This window comes from Trematomus bernacchii, unplaced genomic scaffold (assembly GCF_902827165.1).
Source record: "Trematomus bernacchii unplaced genomic scaffold, fTreBer1.1, whole genome shotgun sequence".
NCBI classification, from domain to species: Eukaryota; Metazoa; Chordata; class Actinopteri; order Perciformes; family Nototheniidae; genus Trematomus; species Trematomus bernacchii.
This window is the reverse complement of record NW_022987720.1, coordinates 26,214,453-26,240,378: the sequence shown is the minus strand read 5'-3', so window position 1 is coordinate 26,240,378 and position 25,926 is coordinate 26,214,453. Positions and strand designations below refer to the sequence as shown.

At 40.5% G+C, this 25,926-nt stretch overlaps 1 protein-coding gene across 2 annotated transcripts in view; it reads right to left on the bottom strand.

Moving 5' to 3' along the window:
• LOC117492333 (protein kinase C beta type-like) overlaps positions 1 to 25,926 on the bottom strand; it is a 97,644-nt gene that overhangs the window by 5,262 nt on the left and 66,456 nt on the right. Inside the window, exons 10-17 of one of the 2 annotated variants that reach the window (XM_034142517.1) lie at positions 21,381 to 21,554; positions 19,321 to 19,412; positions 17,718 to 17,780; positions 16,827 to 16,965; positions 15,487 to 15,567; positions 14,940 to 15,047; positions 9,187 to 9,327; positions 667 to 4,041 (exon numbers count right to left, since the gene is read on the bottom strand). In XM_034142517.1, coding sequence (XP_033998408.1) covers positions 3,865 to 4,041; positions 9,187 to 9,327; positions 14,940 to 15,047; positions 15,487 to 15,567; positions 16,827 to 16,965; positions 17,718 to 17,780; positions 19,321 to 19,412; positions 21,381 to 21,554 — 975 coding nt within the window. In that variant the 3' untranslated portion in view covers positions 667 to 3,864. Of the gene's footprint in view, positions 1 to 666; positions 4,042 to 9,186; positions 9,328 to 14,939; positions 15,048 to 15,486; positions 15,568 to 16,826; positions 16,966 to 17,717; positions 17,781 to 19,320; positions 19,413 to 21,380; positions 21,555 to 25,926 lie in introns of those variants that run through there. The other variant, XM_034142518.1, reaches the window with a different exon arrangement.

The following is a 25,926-nucleotide window of genomic DNA, read 5'->3' as shown; positions in this document are numbered from 1 at the left end:
CTAAACCAGACGTCACAAATGCCTCTACGATCCTCCCTCGTGTAAAGAACTTAAAGGGTCATCTCAACACGTTTGCCGACTTTCATTAAAGTGAAATCTCGCTGGCATATTTTTCATTTCCCATCAATGTGAACCTCACTAGCTTTCCCCAGTCCTTTGATCACGGACCGAAGCATTCCCTGTGGAAGGTTGGTGTGTTGTGGACGCCGTTTTAAATCCTTAGTTCCCGTAAATACTTGCAAACATTACACCGCGGATAGTAAATGGTGCAATATCCAGCAACCCCTCTTAAAGCTAAATGTGCAGCTAGTTATAGCAGCAGCGACTACAGCTTCCGAGTGGCTCAGCAGGGCTGTGTGTATGTAGGCCGTGTTCTGTATGTTATTTCCTTGAAGTCATCAGACCTACGCTACCCCATCAAGGCAGGGCTCTTATGATAAGTGGCAGCCATGAAATATGCACAGCCTGTCGTAGTGGCCTGCCCCGCTTGGCTTCCTCGCCCCCCCCCTCTCCACTGCCCCTTCTTACTACCTCTTCTTCTCTCCTGTCATTGTTCAATTACTCTCCTTCTGTTTCACCTTCCTCTCCTAATTTCTCTTTACCTCCTTTCCTTCATTCACCACAGCCAATTCACATCATCTAAACACAAAAACAGCAAACATCCTCTAAGTCTAACACATTTTTAAAATCCTTTATTTTGTGTATGCCTGTCTATGTTGGTTAACAAACAAACAAAATTATTTTGGCACATGGAAAGCATTTTGAGAAACATTTTTCTTTCTTCTTTTTCTTGAGGTGTATTATTATCCCATAAAGCACACGCAACAGTAGCTTTGATCCCACCTTGAAGCAATGCGCACACAGAAAACATGAATCACCCTAATATGCTAAATGTATATAAATCCTAACTAATAAACAAAGAAAAGCAATTTCCATGCAGAGTCCATTTTACTTCCCAGTAAAGAGTCGTAGATGCAAACAGAGAAAACGTCTCCTCTCGTTCTTTTACAATACTGACCACATGGTGTAGATATCAACATTTGACACAGTTTTATATGCTTATGTATAAGTATATATATATAGGTATTTGTTGTTGTCATAATACAGGAGACACTGACTGTAATAAATACCAATGAAGGTAAAACGTAGATAATGGAAGTCATAAAAACACATTCACTTTCAGACTCTTTGAAAATGCTAAAGCTGCTCTTCTGTGCTGAACTCATCAGCAGTTAAAGTTTAAGACTAAGATAACAGACACGACCAACTTTATCCAGATGTTAGTACCTAAATCAGTGACTTCCCAGCACCAATTAACCCAATCACGTACAAATCATTCCACAGAAAAAGCTCTGAATGCCATCAAAAAGCAGTGCCATTCCCATCTGGAACCAGGCCTTAGCTCGCTCAGCTTTCTGCTAACCCTTTATCATCTGGCCCACATATTGTCTTTTATTAACAATGTTGCATGATATTTTCTACATGTGGAAACCTAAGAGACTCCCACTCCTGCTAGCATGACAGATAACTGTTTTTTTCAAGTGAATAAACTGCATGATACTGCAGCGTAATCGTAGATACTGTCAAATGTCATGCCAGTAGTACTGATAACAACCAACAGTAAACCTGCAGAAAAAACTCACCTGATGTCCTGAGGAGTGTGATGTGAGGAAGCACTTCAGCCACTTCCACACTATGTTAGCTGCACTGAAGTGTCTCGGCTGCCTTTCTCTCTGGCCGCATACATAAACCCACCAATAAGCCTCATAACCTCACAGCCTTTTGCATGTGAATTAATTAAAGTCCTAACCTGAGCCTTCTCTGAGGTTGCTTCATTACTGATTCTGCTTTCCTGTCAACACGATTATTGCTAGCTAGGGAAAACAAGAGACAAAACACACGCACACACACGCACACACACACACAGAAGGCCTAGCTTTAACCTGTGTCCTCGTTGGCTGCTGCTGTAGTTAGGATGGAAATTGTGCATGCAGAGGGCTACTTGGAAAAACACCAATCACAGTGAGGCCTTATTCCACCAAAAAACTAGATCAGAGGTCAAGCTGCATGGTTGTTGGTCCGCTGTTTGAAATCTAGCTAGTGGCCTTATTTTTGACGCAGACACCCTTTCCAGGCCTACTGTTTTGAGATTGCAGGTACTTAACCTGCATTTGAAAAGCAGAATCTGGGTTTAATTTGATTTCCAGGCCATCGAAAACATCTCTAGTACTGAAGTGCTGCTTTCCAGGAATTATGAAAGTGTAATTTGCAGTACTGGACGTAACTGTGTTCAAACACATGCATACTAATTTGTACACAGCTTGCTTTAAAGAGGACATATCATTCTCCTTTTCACGTCCATAATTGTATGTTGTGCCTCTACTGAGACAGGTTTACATGCTTTAATGTTCAAAAAGTGCTTGTTCTCTTCTGCCACTTGTGGAGCCACTGGTTGGAAGTCAAGTGGATATTCACCATAAATACAAATGTTAACGCAAGGCCAGGCATGGCATGCATTGACACACGTACAAAAATGCTTTACCGTGCGTTTCCATACACAGTTCTCATTCACACACACATATGAAACATTCATGTGCACACTGCTGTAAACAAACGCCCGGGTATCTGAATCATGCTTTTGAACAAACACAAAGAATCTATCTGCTAGTCTCTTTCGTTGCTTATATACTAGTTAACAGAAAAGGAGAGTATACAAAGTAGTATTATCTATCTATTCGACGGACTCAAAGCCTATAGGACTACATTTCCCAACAGCATTTTACCAACATGATCCCAGTGCTGCAACAACAAAGAGGACACATAGAACATCCGATATATGTGGTCTTTTTTGGCACAAATCTTCCACTTTGGGTAAAACCATACACCAAATATCTTTCTTGAATATGCATTTTAAAAACCATGAAAACCAGCCACACATGGCAGCAGAGTGGTGCAGAGATAAGATGTTCAAATGCTGCTGGGAGACAAAGTCCAGGGGCTGTTATTGATATAGAAACTCATGCACAAGTATGTGAAGCATTCCAGTTTTAGCTAAGATAAAGATAAATGTACATACGCTGTTATTATTACACATTGAATAATAAGCACATCAGAAGTACAGGCCCAACTCTGATTGAACTGGAATGAGTAAAAGAAAAGTTAAATCACAATTTCCACAAAACTAAAAGTAATAAAATGAAATGCTGAAGCTATGTTACATGTGAATTGTGTATGTGTGTGTGTGCTGTGAGTGTCATGAATGATCTGTATAAGGTTTCAATTATCTGCAGTTTTAACAATGCAGAAACAAATTTGAAGACTACTTTTGAATTATCAACGTAAAATGTTGAATTTTAGGAAATGTTTAGGGGCACCATTCATTTTCTAATCCTTAGTCTGATCCTGGTAAATGATTGTCCTTTGTTCACACTGTGAGCTACAAGTTGATCACCAAGCTTTAGCTGAGTGAAACATCAAACTAAGCTTTGAGAAAGTCAACGGCTCATATTTAGCCAAAGAATTACATTTTGACCACTTCGAAGCATCTACATTTCTCAGTTTTAATGATAGTTGTGACACTGCACTAGAGTGATAATGCATCTAGGCCATTTCCAGAAGAGGCCAACACATCGTCCAGGTTGCAGCAGTGTGAAGTATACATATCTTTGTGTATTTTGTGTATGTTTAAGTCATGGCTTCTTGCTTCCTGTCACAGCACACATCATTTCCAGGATTTTTAAGTTGATAAATATTCGTGTGTGTGTGTGTGTGTTTTCCAGGGTAAACAGGTTGGATACTGGGGGAAATGATTGTGTATCTATTGGTGTGTGTGTGTGCATGTGTCCATGTGTGCATGAGCTGAAGTCAAGCCTGCTCGGCGGCAGGTGAGGCAACGTCAGCTCCGGGGAACTCGGGGTTGATAAAGGAGAATCCCTGGAACTCGTCCTGGTCCAGGTTCTCAATCACTTCCTCATCGGGAGGGGTCAGCACCGGCGGGTGGCGCGTGAAAAACCGATCAAAGTTCTCGGCATCCCGGCCACACTGTTGAGGAGGGTGGGGGGGGGGATGGAGTACAAGGGGGGGGGGGGGGGGGAGGAGTGGGGATGGAGAGGAATGGATGCATTGGGGGGTGGGAGGGAGAAGGGGAGGAAAACAAAAGAAGGGGAATGGTGGGTTGAACCAGGGTGTGAGATGACATTACTTGAACATGGTTTCAAATATCATAAAAAGGTGCGAGTACTAGGGGTGAGCTTGATTTAACTCTCCATGTGTGTTGGCTACTAGCTGATACACTGTCAGGAGAATAAATCAAGCACACCTCAGGCATATGACTCCCTTTGTGGAGATATTTGTAACATATTCAACTCCAATTTCAAACCGAACGGGGTCATTGAAGTCTCAAACGTCCCGTGGAAGTGCACTACATTGGACAGTTTAACGCATGGAGCTTTAACTGTTTAGCAATTAATTAAAAAAGGCATCCCACCATGGCTGTAAGTAAATAACCCCCCCCCCAAATAAATTACTCGGTATTGCATTTCCGTTTTTACTTGGATTTAATTGGAATTTCTAACCAGTCCTGCAGGATACGGCTCAAAGCCATGACACGACTATGCTGTAATTGTGGGTTAATTATTAGCTGCAGCTGTGGAGACCTGCTGAGATATGATAAACCCTATCAGACAACCAGTATGCTAAATACAACTGGGAATAACCAGGAATATATTCAGATATTTGCTCACAATTTGAGAATGTATTTAATTGACTTTCAAGATATATTCTTTATAAGATGCTTAGGTTTTTATCATTGGGATTCAAGGTATTTTTTGCATTTATTACTGATATAGTGTTGAAGGGGGAAATGGAGGGGATGACGTTGCCTGAGGTTTTCCGCAGTCGGAAATTGAATCTGCGTACTTGGCAGCGGACTCTGCATATGGGCCTGTGTCTCTAACCTTTGAGCTATCGGACCCCTATGTTGTATATTTATTATTTATTTTTCATTTAACCACCCAACATCTATCGCATGTCTGTTTGTCCCAGGAGACGGATTCTCCTTGGTTGCTTTCCCTGAGTTTCTTCACATTTCCCCCATTAATCTTGTTATTAAAAGTGATTCTTTTTAGTTTCTATGGGAGTTTTTGCTTGTCCATTGATTAAAAGTGTTGTTTGAAGCATTTAAAACACAAGGTCAACTCTCACTATCCAAATCAAACTCTTAGCTAACAAAGAAGTTGCAAAAGGCTAAATGAAATCATCTCAAAGAGTTATATATTGTGCAATTCACATTACGTAGGATTTGTTTTCTCGAGGAGCAATTTGGAAAAAAGTGTCATTGTTAATTTCAGTGCACTTCATTTCCTCCTGACCACTGGGAATCCAAAAAGAGCTGATATACCCGTGAGATGTGCGTCCATCTAAGTACATAAAACAAGTTATTAACTTGAAAACTATATTTTCCCGACAGTCTGCCTCATGGGGACTTCAGGCCGAGCTATTCTTTTTTTTCTTCACATCTCTATCACTGCACGGAGCTTTAATTAACACAACAAGGATTCAGTGTCCTCTGACAACATTACCCAGAGGAAAACTACAAACTCATTAAATCTCCAAAAACTTGCAAAAACCAAATGAAATCAAGCCACGCTGTTTATAGTTTGGGGAAATATGTGGAATGAGAAATACACCAGGGTCAAATTGTATTTGCAGCTAATTACTTGCGTCGGTTTCCACCTGTTTGGCAACGCAGATGGGAAAGATCTGCCTCGTAGGAAATGAAAGAAGTGTCACGAAGTTTATGAGTATAAATTCATGACACAACACCTTCGCCAAGATATTTTAATCTATGTGGTAAGCATCTCCCAAATCCTTCTCTAGTGAAAGTCTAAATACTTTTTTTTCATCAGGGATGAGAAGGGGCTTTGGTTTTTGTGGTGGAAGAAGTTCTCAGCTTCTTTGCTTAAGTCAAAGTACTAATACAAGTAGTAAGTAGTAACAGTACTGTACAGACAATGGTTTATATAGTAAAAGTATTCAAGTATGATCAGGAAAATATACATAAAGCGTTAGGGGTAAAAGTTTTCGACGCAAAAAATTACTTGAAGTTAGCAACATTTCTGCCAATTTTCTTCATAATAATAATAATTTTCTATAAAGTAACTAAAGCTTAAAGTAAGTGTAGTAAAGTAAAAAAGTCCAATATTTCCCTTTGAATTGTAGTGGATTAGAGTAAATTAAAGTAGCATACAATCAAAATACTTAAGTAAAGTCCAAGTACCTTAGATTCACACTTAAGTACAGTGCTTGAGTCAAAGTACTCAGTTACTTTCCACCACTGGGAAGGACTCATAAAACTTTGGGGCGGATCCAAACCTCAGGTCCTATACAAGAATCATGTTTCACTTTTATTAATATCGCAAGACAGGGCATTTAAGTCTTTGCTCTCCAGGATTTTCTAGGTTAATTTGTTTTGGTAACATTTTGATAAAAACGTTTTGATTTAAAATAAAAGCTGTTAAACGCGTTTTTTTGATGCGAAGTTTAGGTGAAGTTAACAGTAGTGCACTCCAGGACAGGTTTCATTTGAGACTGAGCCCCGGAGCATGCAAATAAACAGAAACAAACATGAGAAAACACAAAGAGGACAAATACAAATGAGTAAGGACAGATGGGTTGATGCATGGCAGCCGTGGAACCAGATGGATGGAGCAGTGGAGGATGGATGGGTTGACTAAAGATTGCTCGATGGACGGACAGATGAACAATGATAACTTAAGACAATAGCCGTAAAAAAAACATTTCGTATCTGCCAGGCGAATTAATAAAACACTCGTCAGCCATCTTGTTGGTGACTCGATGCCACATCTGAGAGATCACCTGATCAAGATTCTTAAAAAGCATTCATAAGTTAGTTTCTAGAAATGACCCTAGATTTGCAAAACTTTGCGAAAGCTACCAAAATAACTTGTTGAGGTCAATGCCTAACCTAAACAGTGTTCTAAAAGTTTTGCAAATCTTGGGTTACCTTCTAGACACGACCCATTCACATTGGGAAACCACAAGCAGGCAAGAATCTTATACAGTAAGGGAACTGAATAAAGCGCGACCTCAACCAGTGATAAGGACTTCAATCAGCATCAAAGACCCCTTCATAAACAATTACCAGCTCACAAACACACTTTGTTTTTGTCAGAGATATTGTGAGCCTCAAAATACACACATTCTTCACCAGAACAGATCAAAGAACCACCTTCAGATGTTACACTGAACTCCAAACTTTTATGCAGGGAAAACACAACGGTTCTTCACAGAAATCTGAACCATTGTTTGTTCTCCGAAGGAAGAAGAAAGAGTGAGAGATCGCAAGCGACAGCACGGAGAGGTGAAAGACAAAAGATGTTAGAAAGACGAGATCAAACGGGAGAGAAGAGGCCGATTCAGAAGCAGAGAAGAAGAGATCAGACAACATATGTTAGCAGTCACATCAGAGGACTCTGCGGAAACACACCTCAGTGTTAAAGAACCCAGCCTGGTACCAATGGTGACCTCTAACACACACATTGGCAGCATTAACACACACACACACACACACACACACACACACACACACACACACACACACACACACACACACACACACACACACACACACACACACACACACACACACACACACACACACACACACACACACACACACACACACACACACACACACACACACACACACACACACACACACACACACACACACACACACACACACACACACACACACACACACACACACACACACACACACACACACACACACACACACACACACACACACACACACACACACACACACACACACACACACACACACACCCTCCCAGCGGGCCAAGACAGCTGCATAAAAAGCTCAACTTGAAAAAAGTCTTCAGCAGCAGTTAGGCCTAAGGCTGTGTGTGTGTGTATATGTGTGTGTATATGTGAGTTTTAGTAGAAGATGACATCATTCTGACTCTAGTTATGATCAAACTAATTTTGTAGTGGAAGAATAAGGCTCATAGCAGAAGAAAAACACAAGTTGTTTCAGGTCGCTATGCGGACGTCCACTTATTCCCTCTTAGGTTTTTTCTAAACTGAGTCAACCCCAACACAAGCTTTTCCAGGGACTGCACCAACATATAGAAATCAGTGTAGCGATTTAGCTCAACCTCTAAAACCAATTAGACAAATGCAAAGTCAGAACTGGTCTCGAAAAATCTGAAAATCAGTCAGTTCTGCTGTCAGTAGCGTTATCTTCATTAGTGTGCTTTTCATCATTAAAGAGCCCATGACCACAAAGAGCCTTTTCTGGCAGAAAGGTGCCGTCGGTGCGCTGAGAGACTAGCATGGATTTAATCATCTGTTTGTGCAAAGATATTGTTTTTTTCACTATCAGCATCAACTGGAAGATTCTTGCTCTGACACTTTGTATGAATGAGCTTGTCTCCGCTCAGTCCGACAGCCATATAGCGAGGAAGGAAGATGATAAAGTCACACACTCACTGGCAGCAACATCCGGTGTCCACCCGGCCAAACTGGCTTTCGGTCTTTGATATGAAAGTGTTTGTCAGACCGACACGGCAAAAAGAAGCTTTTCATGCTATTTCTAAAGTGACGTCACCAGCACTTTTCTGACTTGGAACTTGGAGCAGCTGCACACATAGAAAAGACACTGGTCAGTGCGCTCTTTCTGGAGGCGGCAACTCTGTTCTCATTGAAGTCAATTGAAAAATATGCTGGCGCTCAGCAAAAAGTGCAATGTGGACATGTTGCCCTTCACCATGTTCAGTGTCCTTCTCATCCAAACGTTCATCACGGCACTTTTCTCATTCTCATCCTCTTCACAATAAACTTAATCTATGCCCCCATTACCACACATCCTTCATCATCATCATTTCCAGACTTACCTATGTGCATTGTCCCATACAGAGGAGAGGAAAGAGACAGAAACAATCACATTGAAAGTGAAAAGATGAGTAAATTAACACAAAGAGAAATCAGGTGAGCATAGAAGAACAAAAGAGAAAATGACGTCTTTACCAGGAATTGAAACACCTGGTCTCTGCTGTTCGGGGATAGTTAGCCCTGTGCTCGACTCAAGAGACGAGATTTCATTATTTGCGGTGGAGTTGGGTTCAGTGGGGTTGGACTTACAGCTTTAGGTTTGAACGGCGGCTGAACTTCCTTGTTCTCCAGTTTCTCCCAGTCCATGTAGCGGAAGAAGCTGTGCTCCCGGATGTCCCTCTCGCCCTCGGGTGCACAGCCCAGCCGCTTCGCTGGGTGCTTCGTCATCAGCTGGACAGACAGACAGAAGAGAAGAATTACTATCAGTCCCTCTTCACTCTCTCTCGTGGCAAATGTTATGTGTTCACTTTGTCAGCTGTTTTGTTATTTGGTCTGTTTAAAATGTCCTCGTTAGGTTTTATTCTGCCATCCTAACCCCATTTTTTAGTCAAGCTTTGCTTCGCTTTCTCCATCCTGATTTAGAAGTTAAAAGTATTTGGTCATACTAAATGTTAAAGGGGCCCTATTGTGTTTATTTTAAGGTTTGCATTTGTATTGTGTGCCTCTACTGTGTAATGTTTACGTGCTTTAATGTTCAGTGCTTTATTCAAAAGAAAAAAACGTATACAACACACTAGAGGAAAAGCTTGCAGGAAGTATAACGTTAATTATTATTTAAAAAATGAATAACTAATAGAAGGCTAAATGATACATTTAAAGATGAATGATGTTTTGACTTGTCAGATTTACATGAGCTAAATCAGATGCATTGTTGTAAACTAAAGAGGGATCTGCATCTGATCCACGCTCACCAGTGTGCCGCTGCGAAGACCCAAACCTTCCCTCTGGCATCATTAAAGTTTCATCTAATTTATTCCCGTCTCTTTTCGTCAGCGTTTTCGTCTATGATTCCTCCTTTCATTCATCTCTGTTTATAAACACACGTCACCCCTTTATTTGGTCTTGCCCTCCTTTTAACCAGCTTTCAGTTCCACTATCTATCATCTTAAACGCTCTTTCTAAAACACCAGATATAAGCCTACAAACCACCGCCTGCAGAATGAATATTTGTTTTCTTTTAACGCAGAAGTTTTCCAGAGGCACAATTAAGGACCGTTTACTGTGTGTGTCCACACGAAAGCTTAAGAGCAGCATCAAGGCTACTGACGTCAGAATGAGTGTGTGTGTGTGTGTGTGTGTGTGTGTGTGTGTGTGTGCGTGTGTGTGTGTGTGTAGGTGGGTGTGCCTCCCTCAGGAGCAGCAGTCATAACTCATTACATTAGAACTAAAATAACATTTTCCACGGGTCAGTCAACCTTACACTGAACACACACATGCTTGTGTGCACATAAACACACTGACTGCTCACACACACACACACACACACTCACTCATCCATACACACTCATACCTCAATTAACAGGCATGCAGAAAGTCAACAATTGAGTAAAGAGTCATTTATATCAAAGAAATGTAATTGTATGGAATAACAACGTCTCTCTCTCTCTCTGTAACCTTCGTCCTCCTGATTCTGCCTTGAACCTCTCTTGATGTCCACTTGTACATCTCTTTTTGCTAGACTTTGATATACACTTGTCTTGCCTTGTAATGTGCACAAGTTTCAAGGTGACTCCGTGTTGTGGGCACACTTAAAACCACACGTGTGCTGCTAGAGTACATTTGAAATATGTTTGTAACAGCCCCAAAAACTGGCTATAACTTCCAAAAAAGACCCCTAAAAAGTTCAATAAAGAAGGCTTATTTACTGACAAGAAGTGCAGTCAAAACATTGCATGTAAACGTTCTACCTGGCGCACTGGAGCTCTGCATTTATGCCCTTGTATAGGTCAATTGTAAAAAAAAAGGGTGACGCCTCGGGCAAAGGCTCCATATTTGCCTCTCATAACAAAATATACAAATAAATCATTAACGTAAACCGAAGCACAAATAATTCAATTTACTGAATATATAACAAAAAGCCACAATTCATCATCATGTCAAGAAGACAAAGTAAGACATGTTGGCTCGTACATCATCTCTTATTTGTCTTTATTTTGAGAGTCTGTCAACAAATCAGGTGACTGCAGCTAATCTCCTCTGAAGGGAGTCTTGGTGAATCCTCACTGCGTGCATTCAATTAGGAGAACGGCACATTCAGTGGACCACAAAGCAGCCGGACCGAAACAGGTCACTGATTGCAGGAAGTAATGACAAATTTCAAAACGGCATGACTGTCTTCCTCTGGTCACTCAATGGCAACAGGCTGTATTCGCCATCTGGTCAAACTGGGCCTACCTAGTTCCTATACAATCATGGTATTTGTTTTAATATATATGCAAGCTGACGGGATCAAACAATGTCATTATTTCAATGCTATTTTCATCATTTTAAAAATAACTCATGTGTCAAGACATAACAATGTTTTATGTTGTTTTTTACATTTGTGACTCCACTTGCACAAAGTTAGTGAAGTAGTTTGTGCTCATGCAGTGCAGGAAGTTTGGTATATTTTAGCATAAAATGGCATCGCTCATTAGCATAAAAGAGAAAAAAAGTGTTGTTTTGATTAATATCATTGCATTACTTTAAGTTGATTAAATACTTAAAGGTATTGTAGAACAGCATATATGTACCAGCAGTGTCTAATTTGAGGTTTAAAAGGGTTAAAAACAGCACGGGCACATGGCATTGGTCAAAGAAAAAAGGAGTGTTATGTGTTAATTAATCTACATTTCAGTCTCAGCTTTAAACACCAAAATCATTGAATAATTATATAGTGACAGTTATTGTTTAATGAAGTCATAGCCTTCTCGTCATCATCATGCTCTCTCATTGATAAAAAGTCTCGTCATAGTTTACGTTATGCGCGTGCACATGACACGGTAATCTAACAAACGTGTGCAATCTTTTTTTGCTTGTATGTGGTGTGTTGCAATTACAAGGTTCTCCGCTGACTTCTTTAAGGAAAACACTAAACATCCCCTTCCTCTGGATAATCGATACACTGCATTTTCACCTGAATGACGTCATACTGGTGATTACACCATTTAAAAAACACAATAGCTGTGTGTGTGCCTTTAGGTTTGTTAAAACGTACTTGCACAATTACTCTTTGTTGTAGAATCATGTAGTTGAACACATCATGATCCTAACACTACAGAATATACTGCAGTGGCAGCTTAAGCCTGTGTGTGTGTGTGTGTGTGTGTGTGTGTGTGTGTGTGTGTGTGTGTGTGTGTGTGTGTGTGTGTGTGTATGTTCTTGTTCACGTCTGTGTGGTATGGCACATTGCTGGCTATGAAATATGGATGCTGGTCAGGGCTGAAGCAGGGGAGTGGAAATGTCTCAGATCACTCCCTTCCCACACATGTGTTCGAAACACACACAAACCACAAGCCTGCTGCAAACAGGACATGACCTTAGTACCGTACAGTGTGTGGGCATTGGTATAATAAAGGAAATAGGCATGTTGAAACCGATTTATTTGACGAAAAGCTGAATTGTCAACTAAAACATCTACGGAAATTATCTTAAAATGTGTTGGTGTCAGTCATTCAGAACCAGGGCTTCTTTCCTAGACTTCTACACTTATGAATCCACAACATACTCGGCAATATACACATTCTAACGGTCAATACTAATAATAAGTTAAATATTTGTTGTTTAACTCTTTAACTGTTGTGCAAATGTTCAATGTTCATTTGAGTAGTTTATGAATTGTATTTATAGAGGCACACACACATGGGCGCACACATGCAGTATAGACAAACACACATGGACACATAAACATACAGTACGCATACAGTACAGCATGGACACACACACATGGATGCACACATACAGTACGCATACAGTACAGTATGGAACACACACTCACCGAGTATAGATACACACACACGTACAGTTTAGATACACACACACAAACATACACATACATTACAGTATGGACACACACACATGGATGCACACATACATTATAGACACACACTTGGACACAAAAGTACACACGCATACAGTATAGACACAGACACGTACACACATCAATATAGACACACACACTTACAGTAAAGACACACACTTACAGTAAAGACACACAGACACTTACAGTAAACACACACACACACTTACAGTAAACACACCCACCCACACCCACCCCCACCCACACTAGAGACAAACCCACATGGACACACACACACAGTTTAGACCCTCACACATGGACACACACACACACACAGTATATCCATGCAGTGAGTTAACCCGGGCAGTGCTGGCAGCGCAGTGGGAGCTGTGGGGGCGGACGGAGGCTTTCACGCTCTACTGAACATCCACTGTCGTAGCACTACAACCCAGGAATCATCACTAATACATAAAACAGCATGTGTGTGTGTGTGTGTGTGTGTTAACATATATGTCATCAATTTGCTCATGAACGCCCTAGCTTTTATATTAAGCGGAACAAAGTCATGCTGTCATCGCCGTGCGTGTCTTAACTCACGCCTGAACTGTACGTTGATGTTAATACTCGTGTATGTGTGTGTGTGTGTGTGTGTGTTCATACCTTGTCAATAAATACAAATCTGTGTTTATGTTTACAAATTCATTCAATGATGTCAACATTTTGTTTGTTTATAAGTGATATATACATAATGAGGATTGATAGTGATACTGTAGAGATTTAAAACAGAGCTCCGTTAATTCCTGAAAGCAGATGAAACCATCAGAGGGAGATGACGTGCTGTGTGTAAAAGAAAATGGGTATCTAAACATACTGTACATCTCCAAGTGTGTGTGTCTATGTTTGGGTGTGTGTGCAGTTTGTCGTGGTCAGTGAAGCGTACAGTTTGGAGATGAGAGAGGTGGTGGTTTGATAGAGAGGACCCACTCTGTTTATAGCAGTAATCAGCTGTCTCTCACACACTCACACACACAAACCATTCCAGTAGGGAAATGTCAGGGTATAATTTGGTATTGGCCAATATTTTTGAACTGAAGTTTCCACAGTCAACTGAGCACACAGCACAGGCTTTGCCTATTAGCGCATTTCTGTGTGTGTGTGTGTGTGTGTGTGTGTGTGTGTGTGTGTGTGTGTGTGTGTGTGTGTGTGTGTGTGTGTGTGTGTGTGTGTGTGTGTGTGTGTGTGTGTGTGTGTGTGTGAGAGACAGAGAGAGTGAGTGAGTGAGAGAAAGAGAATATGTGTGTGTGCTTGTCTGTGTGTGTGAGAGATAGAGGGGATGTACAATGAAAAGAGCAAAACAGCGGCTTAACAATGAACACTGCGGAGAGAGAAGGACGGGAGAGGAGAGCATTATAACAGACAGGGGGAGAGAGAAAGGGGTGAGAGAGAAAGAGAGAGGGGGGAGAGAGGGAGGTAGAGATGGAAGCAAGACAGATAACGAGAGCGGACAATGTTGTTTCACTCCAAATAAATGTTCCCCCACAATGGTTTTAATTATGCTGATAATTGTGATGTCCTTCTCTTCCTCCTTCCCACGCTCACCTCCTTCTTCTGGGTCCTGCTTCCTTTCCTCTGACAAATGTAATACCCTACCAACTCTATTCCTCTCTCTGTGTGTGTGTGTGTGTGTGTGTGTGTGTGTGTGTGTGTGTGTGTGTGTGTGTGTGTGTGTGTGTGTGTGTGTGTGTGTGTGTGTGTGTGTGTGTGTGTGTGTGTGTGTGTGTGTGTGTGTGTGTGTGTGTGTGTGTGTGTGTGTGTGTGTGTGACAAAGAGAGGGAGCAATGCCAAAAAGAAGGGAGGTTTTGTGAGAAGGTAGCAAGGTTGAGCTCACGAGACGGACAAGGACTTGTGTTTTACAGAGAGAGTGTGTGTGTGTGTGTGTGTGTGTGTGTGTGTGTGTGTGTGTGTGTGTGTGTGTGTGTGTGTGTGTGTGTGTGTGCGCACTCACCCCTTTACAGATAGCGACAGCCTCCTTGGACATTGACTTGGGATAGGAGACGTGATGCTCCATAATGGACTGAAATAACTCATCCTCATCTTCACCGTCAAATGGAGGCTGAAGAGGAGAGGAGAGAGGAAATAAGGAGAGGAGGAAAAGGAACAAGAGTGGGCAGGGCAGGACAAATGGAGGACATTTAAATTGAATCATTAAACCTTTTTTCTCCTCAGAATCAAACACCACTAAGTACTGTAGTACTGGCACATTCACAATATGCACTCCAAATGAGATATCCAGGATTTGGAAATGTCACATCTACGCTAACAATTATTAATGCCATGAGAGGAAAACTCATCAAGGGGTTTAATTTAATAGCTAACCTTTCATTAGCACAATGTCAAATTTTAAAGGCTAAGATCACGAGTGTTTGTTTTTTGTCACATTCAGTCATGAATACAAATGCTGTATAAGGAGGAGTTTAATCGCACAAAGTTTCTATTAATAAAACTTTGTATAAGACACACATCGAAACATACACACACACACACAGACTGACCTGTCCAGCTAGCATCTCATAGAGCAACACTCCAAAGGCCCACCAGTCCACAGACTTTCCATAAGGTTGATAGGCTATGATCTGAAATATAAGACACTTTGTTCAGGAAAATGTATCAATTAAATCTATAGCAAAAGAAGAGTGCATGAATGAGCCCTTAACAGAAGAGTGAGCATTTAGGACTTCCTGGTTCCCTCGTCTCAGGTGCTGTTTACACGGGAACGAAACGGGTTGCATCTGCTACTTTTCTCTTTTGTATAACCTGTTCGTTCACACGAGGCCGTAACGGAACCGCGGAAACGGACCCCTAAAACAATAACGGGTCCCAAGGTGGATAGATGGCTCAGTGTGTACGCCCTATTACGCCGATAATTTTCCTGATAACGATGAAGCCATAGCCCCGCCTCTCCCCACCTCTGCTGCTCACTGCTGTAGCATGGTCAGTAGCTACTGCTACTGACCATGCTACAGATGTTAGTGCAACATTTACAGCTCCTCTACCACAACCATCAGCAACAAGTGGACATGGAGAACTACATGAACTGCATGTTGCTAAATCCACCGCGGAAAATAAACAGAAGGGCAACCAGGCAACCATGGCAACCATGCTCGCTGCTTTTGGTGTATTTTGTGGCGGAAGTACAGGTATATGTACTATAGCGTCTCCAGCGGGTCAAGCGGTCTCGTGTGAAGGGACACGTTTATTGAGCCGTATCCGTGTGAACGGAATACTTTTTTTATATCGAATTCGGTTTGATTGCGCTTCGTTTGCGTTCCCGTGTAAATGGGGCCTCACTGTCAATGGATTTCTGAATGTGTTTGTGATAAGACGCTTGAAATAAGGGCTGTGGTTAACACGAGCCAACAAGATTTTCACATATTGTTCTCAGCATGAAATACGCCAGTAAATACTCAACTTGTGAATGTCTCAAGCTTACATGTTTTAAAATGGTTGCTAACAAGTGGCTAAATGAGACTACTAAAGGTCACCAAATATTAGCTGCTTTTAGCTTAGCGGTGGTGACGTGAAGTCATGCGACCGTCATTAAGTATGTTTGTAGCATTAAGTTAGCTATTTACGGAACAAATCGTGTAAGTGTGATAAAGCCGTGTTTGCCACAGATCTTATTTCCTGTAATATTCCAAAATCAGATGGAAAAATCCCATTGCTTTTTGTTAGCCCTAGTGATGCTAATTTCCAGGTGGGCCTACAAAAATACGTCATCACTGCACCACTCAATGCAAGGCAGGGAATAAAGAAAAGATGTGTTACAAACAAGTTAAAAACCTCAACATACATATTGAATAAAACATGTCTACAGGCCAGAAACACACTCTACCTCAGGAGCTATGTAGTCCGGTGTTCCACAGAAGGTCTTGGTAGTGACGCCGTCATTCATATTTTCTTTACACATGCCAAAATCTGCTATCTTAATGTGACCTTCGCAGTCCAGCATCACATTGTCCAGCTTCAAGTCTCTACAGGAGGAAAAAGCAACGTTAGCAACACGTGATTCATGACCCAACATGGACCAAGAAGGCTCATCATAGCACCATTTTCTTTATTCTACGCTACAGTTTTCTTCTCCTCTGCATCATTGTTGTTATTTTTCATTGGGAGTTTAATAGGGAATGATGCAGTGCTTAACGCAAGAGGTCGAACTGGGGTTACACTAAAGCAGATGACAGATCCTGATTTGCAGTTAGGAGGACTGCATTATTTGTGGGGGTGGATTCTCAGCGTGAGATTATAAACAGCAGGAACCAGTTGATTGCAGTTGAAGGTCTAAAGGTCAGAACATGTATTTTTCTTCTGTACCAACTGAGGGGGAGTTGAGGTCACAAAATATGGTCAATTCTGAATTTTATAGATTCATATTCAATGAAAAAGTACTTTTTCTTGTAGTTCTCTAGTGCATAAATTAGAAAATATATATATTTTCTAATATTACAAATAGGAGTGTGCTGAAATAATCCTTTAAAGGTTCAACATATTAAAAGGAACTATAAAAAACGAACTAAAACTGCAGCGCTTCAATGCTTAAGACACACACTTCCTACTGTATATCATAAAGTTGTAAAGATATTTTTGGGTTGTTCCAGTAGTTCATTTAAATCCATATCTCCCAATTCCTTTTGCAATAAAAGACATCGTTTAACACATTGAAAATCCTCCACGATGCATGTTGTATTGTGTTCATATATCTAGTATGTTGTGGGATAGAGGTTACCTGTAGATGATGCCCTTTAGATGCAGGAAAAACAGACCAATGGCTATCTCGGCAGCGTAGAATCTACACACAAACACACAGAAACAAAAGCAGTAATTAGAAAGAGTCTGAGAGAAAGGACAAGAGGAAAACAGATGGATAATTTGTGTGCGTGTGTGTGTGTCCACGCAAAGGTCAGTGCTGTCTCTTCAAGGCCAGAGAGCGGCTGATAAGATCAACAGGAGGAGTCTCAACACACTGACCACGCAGTCAACTGTGTTTGTGTGTTTGTTTGCGTGGGCGTGCACAATCAGTGTCCGTTTGTAAAGTGCACCTAAAAGATGTCAGGAGGCATTTCAGAGGCGTGGGGAAGCAGTGTGAGAGAGCTAGTTGGACGTTATGTACGTGATCAGAGGGGAGTTGCCGCAGCAGGAAGCTAACACGGCTTTAACAGTCATACACAGGAAATACAAGACACTGGGACAAAAGTTCAAAGCATCGTTATTATCCAGGGAGCAGCGTGTCCTGAGTGTGGAGTGGTGCAGTGATGGCACATTATTGTAGGCCAACTTGGAAGATAGCATCACTAGGACTCACTTGACAAAAGCCAATGGTTTTAATTATGCTGATAACTGTGATGTCCTTCTCTCCCTCCTTCCTACAGTACGTTCACCTCCTTCTTCTGGGTCCTGCTTCCTTTCCTCTGACAAATGTAATATCAGGATTGTTCCATTCGATTATGGAATAGATACAGCGTAAATGCAATTGCCAAAAGTAAATAGCTAATGTAATGCTGCAAACAAACTACATGACGATCGAATGACTTCCCGTCACCACTGCTAATCTAAAGAAGGCTAATGTTTTTATGTCTTATTTAGTTACTTCTTAGCAACCGCTGTATTTAGGACACGTGAAAGCGTCAGACAATCACCAGTAGTGTATGTACCGACGTATTTAATGCATTTTCTTTTCAAATATCCTAGGCTTGTATCGCCATGAAGACCTTATCTCACCCATCTAACCAAAAACTCATTAACTGACTTTGAGACAAGGGAGCCCAGAAGTGCTAAAATGCTAACTTATTTCTGGGTCTAGGACTCATTCCTGCACCACTCTATTGCCTCATAAATAAATTAAACAAGTCGATGGCCTTAATTAAAAGTCTACCCACCCTTTCCTTTTAACTTGCCTTTCAGCGGTTTAAACCTTCTGCCAGAGGGAAGCAACTCTATTTCCCTATAAAGCAGATGAAGGGCAAACTCCACCACGGCTCTTGCTTTCCCGACAGCCCGCTTGTCAAACATGTCAACTCGCTAGTTTGACTCGACACCAGCGATCTCGCCAGCCACCTTAATTATACTCTGCAGCTTTGGAGGTATTCTACCGCGCACTAAAAAAACTCACAGGAGCCGCTGGATTACTTTCAGTTCTTTCATCAGAGCAGCAACTTGCATCGAGGCGAACAACATATTTTCCCCCCCAGGCTCTGCTGCGATTGCTCATCCGTCACCTGAGCCTGTCAAACTGCTGATGGCTTATTCAATATGATTTAAAAAAGCATTACATCTCTAAGCATGGGATTAAGATTTCGTGTTATGATGCTTGTGTGTGTGCGTGTACTTACACAGCGTGGGGCTCTTTGAACTTGCCGACCTGCTGGATCTGATACATGAGATCTCCTCCGTTTATGTATTCCATGACAAAATACAGACGGTCCTGCAGAGAGATAAAGATGAGACACACACAGAACTGGTCAAACAGTGTGTGTTCCTAAAAGCAGGTGAGAGGTCACTATGAAATAGAGACTAGAGTGAAAGGATTGCTAAAGAAGATATAGTGAAGGTTTGAGTAAGAGAAGACTAAAGGAGATATGAGGGAAAAGGAATGACATGGTCTGTAATAATAGAGGACAAAAGATGTATTAGGAGGAACAACAGAGTCAGAAAGAGGGGACCGGGTTGTTGTCCACTGAAACTTCAATTTAAAACATAATTCTCCTCCATTATCTACAGAAATTGCCAATAAGGTACAGAAAGTGACGGGAAGTGGAGGGATTTGTGAGTGTAGCAATGTGTGTGTTCGGAGAAACTATGTTGTGTTAGGGCTGCTAATGTGTGTGAGTGTGTTTGAGATTATACTTGGACTTCCTGGCGTTTGAACACTGGGTGGTATCTTTTCTTGAAAAACTATTTTATTTTTTTCCCGGAAAGTGGTAGATTTTTCCAAGATTGCACCGCGACCATCTATTTTTGAGTATAGGGGAAGGTAACATAAGAATTTCTTCGTTTCTTTCATAGTCTTTTATAAAATGCTCATGGCGGTAAATGTTTGCTCTTCATTGGCATGGAACAAATAAAGAAAGTAAAACAATTCAAACAAAGGCATTAACCAAAATTGGAAGTGGATCTTGATAAAGGCAAGGCATACTTAATATTTTTTTTTACTTCTTCCATTCTTACTTATCACAATAAGTGCCCTTGACATACAATATTTGCATGCGAGTATATTGCATTTTAGGTGTCATTACATTTGCGTGCAATATACAGTATGCTCGATGTGTCTTTGTCTACAATGTATGTTTGATTTAAATGTAATTTACTTACTTTAACTACTACACTTCTATGCATGTACACGTGTGTTTTGACTGCCTGCTAAGTCCCATATGTATAAAAGTGTTTCTATGGTCTGAGAATTGGAGCTGGGAAGGATTACACACTCTCTTGTGGTTTAGGAGTCTGTGTGAATGTGTCGTTTCACTTTTGTCTAGCCATCAACATCCGCCTCTGGATTCACAACATGTTATTATCGCTGATCAATGAAACATGTATGTAAATGAGTGTTAAGTATGGAGCTATATTTACTCTTCTGTTGACTCATCTTTGGTGGGGTATTAAACCTCAGAAGAAAAGCATGAATCAAATATGAATCCAGTGTGTGTGTTCCAGCTGTGAGCTGCTGTTAAGACCACAGTGCTCACCAGCAGGACACCGTGCACCCCCCCCCCCCCCAGATCGAACACAATGTGAAGGCGTGTCAGTGTGTCAGCTTGTAAAGAGTGTTAAATGGATGGTTCTTTGGATTATCATTGTGGTTAAATGCAACAATGTTCATGATAGCAATGTCTATAATTAATTATTAATATAAATATATTTGGTTTTAATCAGCTAAAAGCACTGTAAAACTAATTATAGATATAAGAACTAAATATTCATAATGTACAATGACCAAGAATGTGTCAGAAAATAAAGAATGTAGAAAGGGATAGTTGTTGCAAAGGGTCACATTTTCACACTAAAGTCTATAAAGCATTATCATTTCCTTATCTCACTGTCATTTAAATGTTATAGTATCAATTGTCAATATAATTAATATTTGCAATCAAATTATTTTTGCAAGGATGATTGTTTATTATTCTCACAGTTTGAATGTTGTATTTTTGTAATGCCATATAATGACTTATTTCAATTTCCACATTTTCAAAGGTTTTATTGTCATATGCACAAAGCTACAGTGTAGAAATGGCAATGAAAATCGTATGACCTGAGCTCCTCCAACAATCCAGCATATATAATAAAATACAAAAATACAAAATAAAAAGTAGTGCAATATGTCTAAATACATGTATATACTATATGCAAAGTGTTGGTGAAGTTGTGTTGTGTGAAGTTGTGTTGGCCATCATACCATGCTCTGGAAGGTGGAGTGCAGCTGTGTGAGGAACGGAGGTTTTCCAGCCAGCGCTAACACTCTCTTCTCCACCATGGTGCATTCAACGTCATCGTCCTGGATCACCACGTCCTTCTTCAGGATCTTTATGGCGTACAGCTCCTCCGTCGTTTTACGCTCCGCCAGCATCACCTGGAGAGGGGAGGAAAGAAGAGGATGGATGGTGAACACAAGGAATAGTAAACACACATTTTCATATTTATTTGAACTATCTGGTTTGAGGGCACACACATTTTTTTTAAAAAACTATACAGTTAAAATACATTATAAAAAATAAACAATAATTGTTCTATTTCTATTGGCTAGCGCTCCAACACATTGTATGTAATAAGCTAAGGGGCGGGAGATCTCTAAGCGGTTGACCAATCACAAGAAAGCCGGCAGGGTAATTGTAATTTGTAGTAGGATATGTCTTATTAGAGAAATACCAAAGACAAATAAACTCATGAATAATCTACATTTTAAATGGCACACAGCTACTGTCAATCCTTTATTGTAACGCCACTTTGAAAGACAAAGTAAGGACGAAGGAACAAGGAGGGAGAAAGGGTAAGGAGTGAGCTGTAGGAGGCAGGGAAAAGGGGGGGAGATAAAGGAGGTTCTGTAAAGGTCAGCAGGGATAAAGAAAAGCTTCTCTGACTGTGGGGTTAGGTCAAAGTAGAAGTAAAGAGAGAAAGGACAGGAAGGAAGGAGAGAGGAAACTGACTCATCAACTTTCAGGATGTCATCAGAGAGGAGGTTACATAGGAAAGAGAAATGGCAGGACAGGGGGAGAGGAGGGGGTACAAGGCTCCTTTAGTGGGATTTTGTGTCATTACATAGGAGAATACTATCTTGCTTGAAATATTATGCACTTAATATTTATTTTTTGCACATTCGATGGACAATCTGCACTAATTCTCAAAATATTGAAGTGGCTGTTATTTTGTATATATTGATTGCTGTGTTTTTATTTAGGTCTCAATGTGTGCACATGTACAAATGTGTCTTTGACTGTGTACAGTATATATATATATATACACATATTTGCACACATATCTTTACATTTTATATACATTTGTTTTTATATTCGGGATTGTGGGAAACAGTATTTCGAACACACAAACTGGAAGATTGACAATAAAGTTGACTTTGATATTTGTCAGACTGCACAATATCAACTTTGAGGCATGTCAAATTGGGAGCTAAATGTCTGGATAATTGTAGTACTAAGATGTAAATAAATAAATACAAAAGTTAAGGCATACTGTACATGTCATTGACTTGTATCATTTCTTTGTGTCACTCTCGCTTGAGGTTGTTTTTTTAACTTTGCACAAATGGAGCTCACATTGTTAAGTCTGCCAGCATATTGTGGGTCTTCTCATGCTCATTTAGACAGACTAGTTGGTTTGTTATCATCTATTTCAGTAAAAGTGAATATTTATTTAAATTGCATATACAATGTGCAACTCGATGCAAAATGTCAAACATAAGATTGATTTATCGTTCAGCTTCTGTTTGCCATTTAACATTAGTGAGGAGTACACAGTACAGTATGGGGGCTATATGGAGATAAAGGAAGGTCTATGGGTGAGGAGGGTGGGATATAAATAATGGGGGGAAGATTGACTGCCTTGAAGTGAAGAAGAAGAACCGATGGCAGAGGAAGAGTTGTTTTAATGATCAAGTCTGACTATCTAATAGTGACTACACATGTGAGACACACATACACACACCATGGTGTTTTCTCGTGGAGGTCGAACAGACAAACGCAGAGGATAAAACCACTTTGAGATGTTTTTGTGTATACCCGTGTGTGATTTGTGTGTACTGTATGTATGTGTACGTTTAAAGAGGTGGAAATGTGTTTTTTTGCAAGGTCAGGCTCACAGTCTCTCAATCAGAGCAGTAAACGTTTCCGTCTCGTCTTTCTCTCTCAGGTCTCTTGTTTACCCTCTCCTCTTCTCCTCTCATTTTTCACCACTTCTCTTCTTCAATTTCTCCCTTTCCTACTTTCCTCTTCTTCCTCCTCCCCTGTCCTCATATCTTCTTTCCGGCTGCAAACAGCGGGTCAAATGTAGGTCAAGACCCAGCTTGCAGGTCATCTCATAAAAGTTGCAGCAGGCTTGTGACCAGGTCATAAAAGTTCAACTCCCTGGACGTAAATCGGTATGGGGGAATTATATGAGCAAGTGTAACTATTGAAGGATGGATATATCAAATAGATGTGACTCTTATATCCGTCTGTTCAATCTAAGCCTATAAATATTTAGCTTAAGAGGGCAGATTCTGTTCCCTTTGCACAGAGCCAGGCTGGCTGTATCCCCATCACTTTTGTATTTATGCTAAGCTAAACTAGCTTTATATTAAAGAGGAAATTAATCAAATCAACGCTAAAGCATTAGACAACTTAATTTTTCATTTAAGAGCTCACAATTTGAAGCTCATCCTGTCCCTCGACTTTTATTTTTTGCAAAAACTTCTCAAAGGTTTCGAGCTTAGGAAAGAGACATTTTTCAGAAAGTGGTAATTCATGTAAATTATCAGCACTGATAAAGTTCCCACGTGTCAGAGTGCTCTGCTGAAACTAGTCGTCTGGCTCTCTTGCTCTTTCTATCACTCTTAAACTAATACTTTTATCTTAAAACAAGGCGGGTAAGAATGATATAAAAAGGAGAAGCTGAGTTTTACATTACATGGCTAGCATGGTGTGTTTGTAGTTCCCATAAGGCTAATTGAGTTTTGGGACCTCCACAAAAGGATCTTTTATCCAATTGTATTCCATTTTAAAAACGTTTTTATTCTCTTATGTTCATTTGCATAAAACACAGGGGGAACTTAGAGACTGGAAAAATGCTGCAACTGTTCAAAAGCTCAAGACAAACTGGGTTTGATTGATTTATTGATGTGTTTAATTCCTCTGGGGAAGCAACATAGACTTAGAAAGATCATTGTGTAAAGAAAACAGAATGTCTGCAAACAGAGAACATTGATGAACTCCAGCCTCAGGATGCTAATGGAAAACTCTCATTATTCTTTCCAAAACCTTTAACTACAGATTAATGAGAGTGACCTTATATCTAATTCATATTATTTTTCCCCAAAGAGATCGGAAACTTTGCTGTTTATGCCATATAAATATTCAGGTATGATAATGTAGAGGGGTTATCGGGTTTGGGATACTACTGGGAGTGAAGCACAGATGGATTAGACACACAAGTGTATATATGTCAGGGTATATGCAGGAATCCTGAAGTCAAATGTAAGACCTTTTAAGACCTTTTTCAAGACCCTTTCCATACATTTTAAGACCTCATCGCCACTTCGAGTTTTAACCGGTTACATTTACACACTTTACCTCACATTGACTATATACAGTATTGATTGTCCTTCCTCCTTATCTTCCAACCATTTGGACGCAAACTTGCATTTCCCCATAACGATGTTGTTTAACAACCGGCGTAAACGGACCTTCGCGCGCTATCGAGCAGCGTGCGATGTCCCGTTCAGAAGATGACGTCAGATCCAACGGGATGCCATAAATAAACTACACAGAATCACACTACACACCTACGCAATGATTACATTCAGGCAGACTGTAGAATACAACCTCTTTGGACAATTTATATACTTATTGAAAACAAGCTACAAAATGTAATACCTTGGAAAATGCCGTTTAATTCTTTTTAATAGCCTTAATTTTCGCTAAATTGATTTATCAACTTTTAATACTTGTTAAGACCCCGCGGACACCCTGTATGTGTGTGTGAGGGTGTTAAAGAAGAGATAGTATGTTCATTTTCAGGTTCATATTTTGTGTCTCTACTGTACCATGAAATGTTTACACTCATACTGCCTGTGCTGCAGCACCTCTTTTCACCCTCTGTCTGAAACCAGAGCCCAGTCTGCTCTGATTGGTTAGCTGGTCGGCTCTGTTGTGATTGGTCCAACCATTAGGGATGTCCCGCCCCTTAGCCTATCATGTCAAATGTGTTTGAGTGCTAGCCAATAGCACCTCTGGCACCTTTGGCATTTTAGCCTTTGCAGACCATTTACATGCACACAAACCTATATAACGCACATATAAAGAGAGAGCATTACAATCTTCCGCATTCAAGTTTAGAGATCTGTTGAAGTTGGATGTATGCCGGTGGTATCCTTTGAAAAAAGCATATGTAAGTGTGTGGGAGTGTGTTTGTGGATAAGTGGACTCGTCCCATATGGTGGCAGTGTGACTCTATGTAAATACAAACTCTATAAAGTTGAAACAGAGGAAGAGGAAGGACACCATCTGGCCCAAAGCTCATTTTATGCAACCACAAGGACAAGGACAACAGCGACACAAGGGGAGGAAGACATAAAACCACAGCGGGGTTTTATCCCAAATCAAAAGGCGCACAAATCTCAAAGCAACAACGGAAGCTTTTTTGGCATCATTACACGCCTCATGGTGACAAATACAAGCACCATTTTATTATTTTTATTTTACCCTTCACACATAATTAAAATAAGTTACCATAAA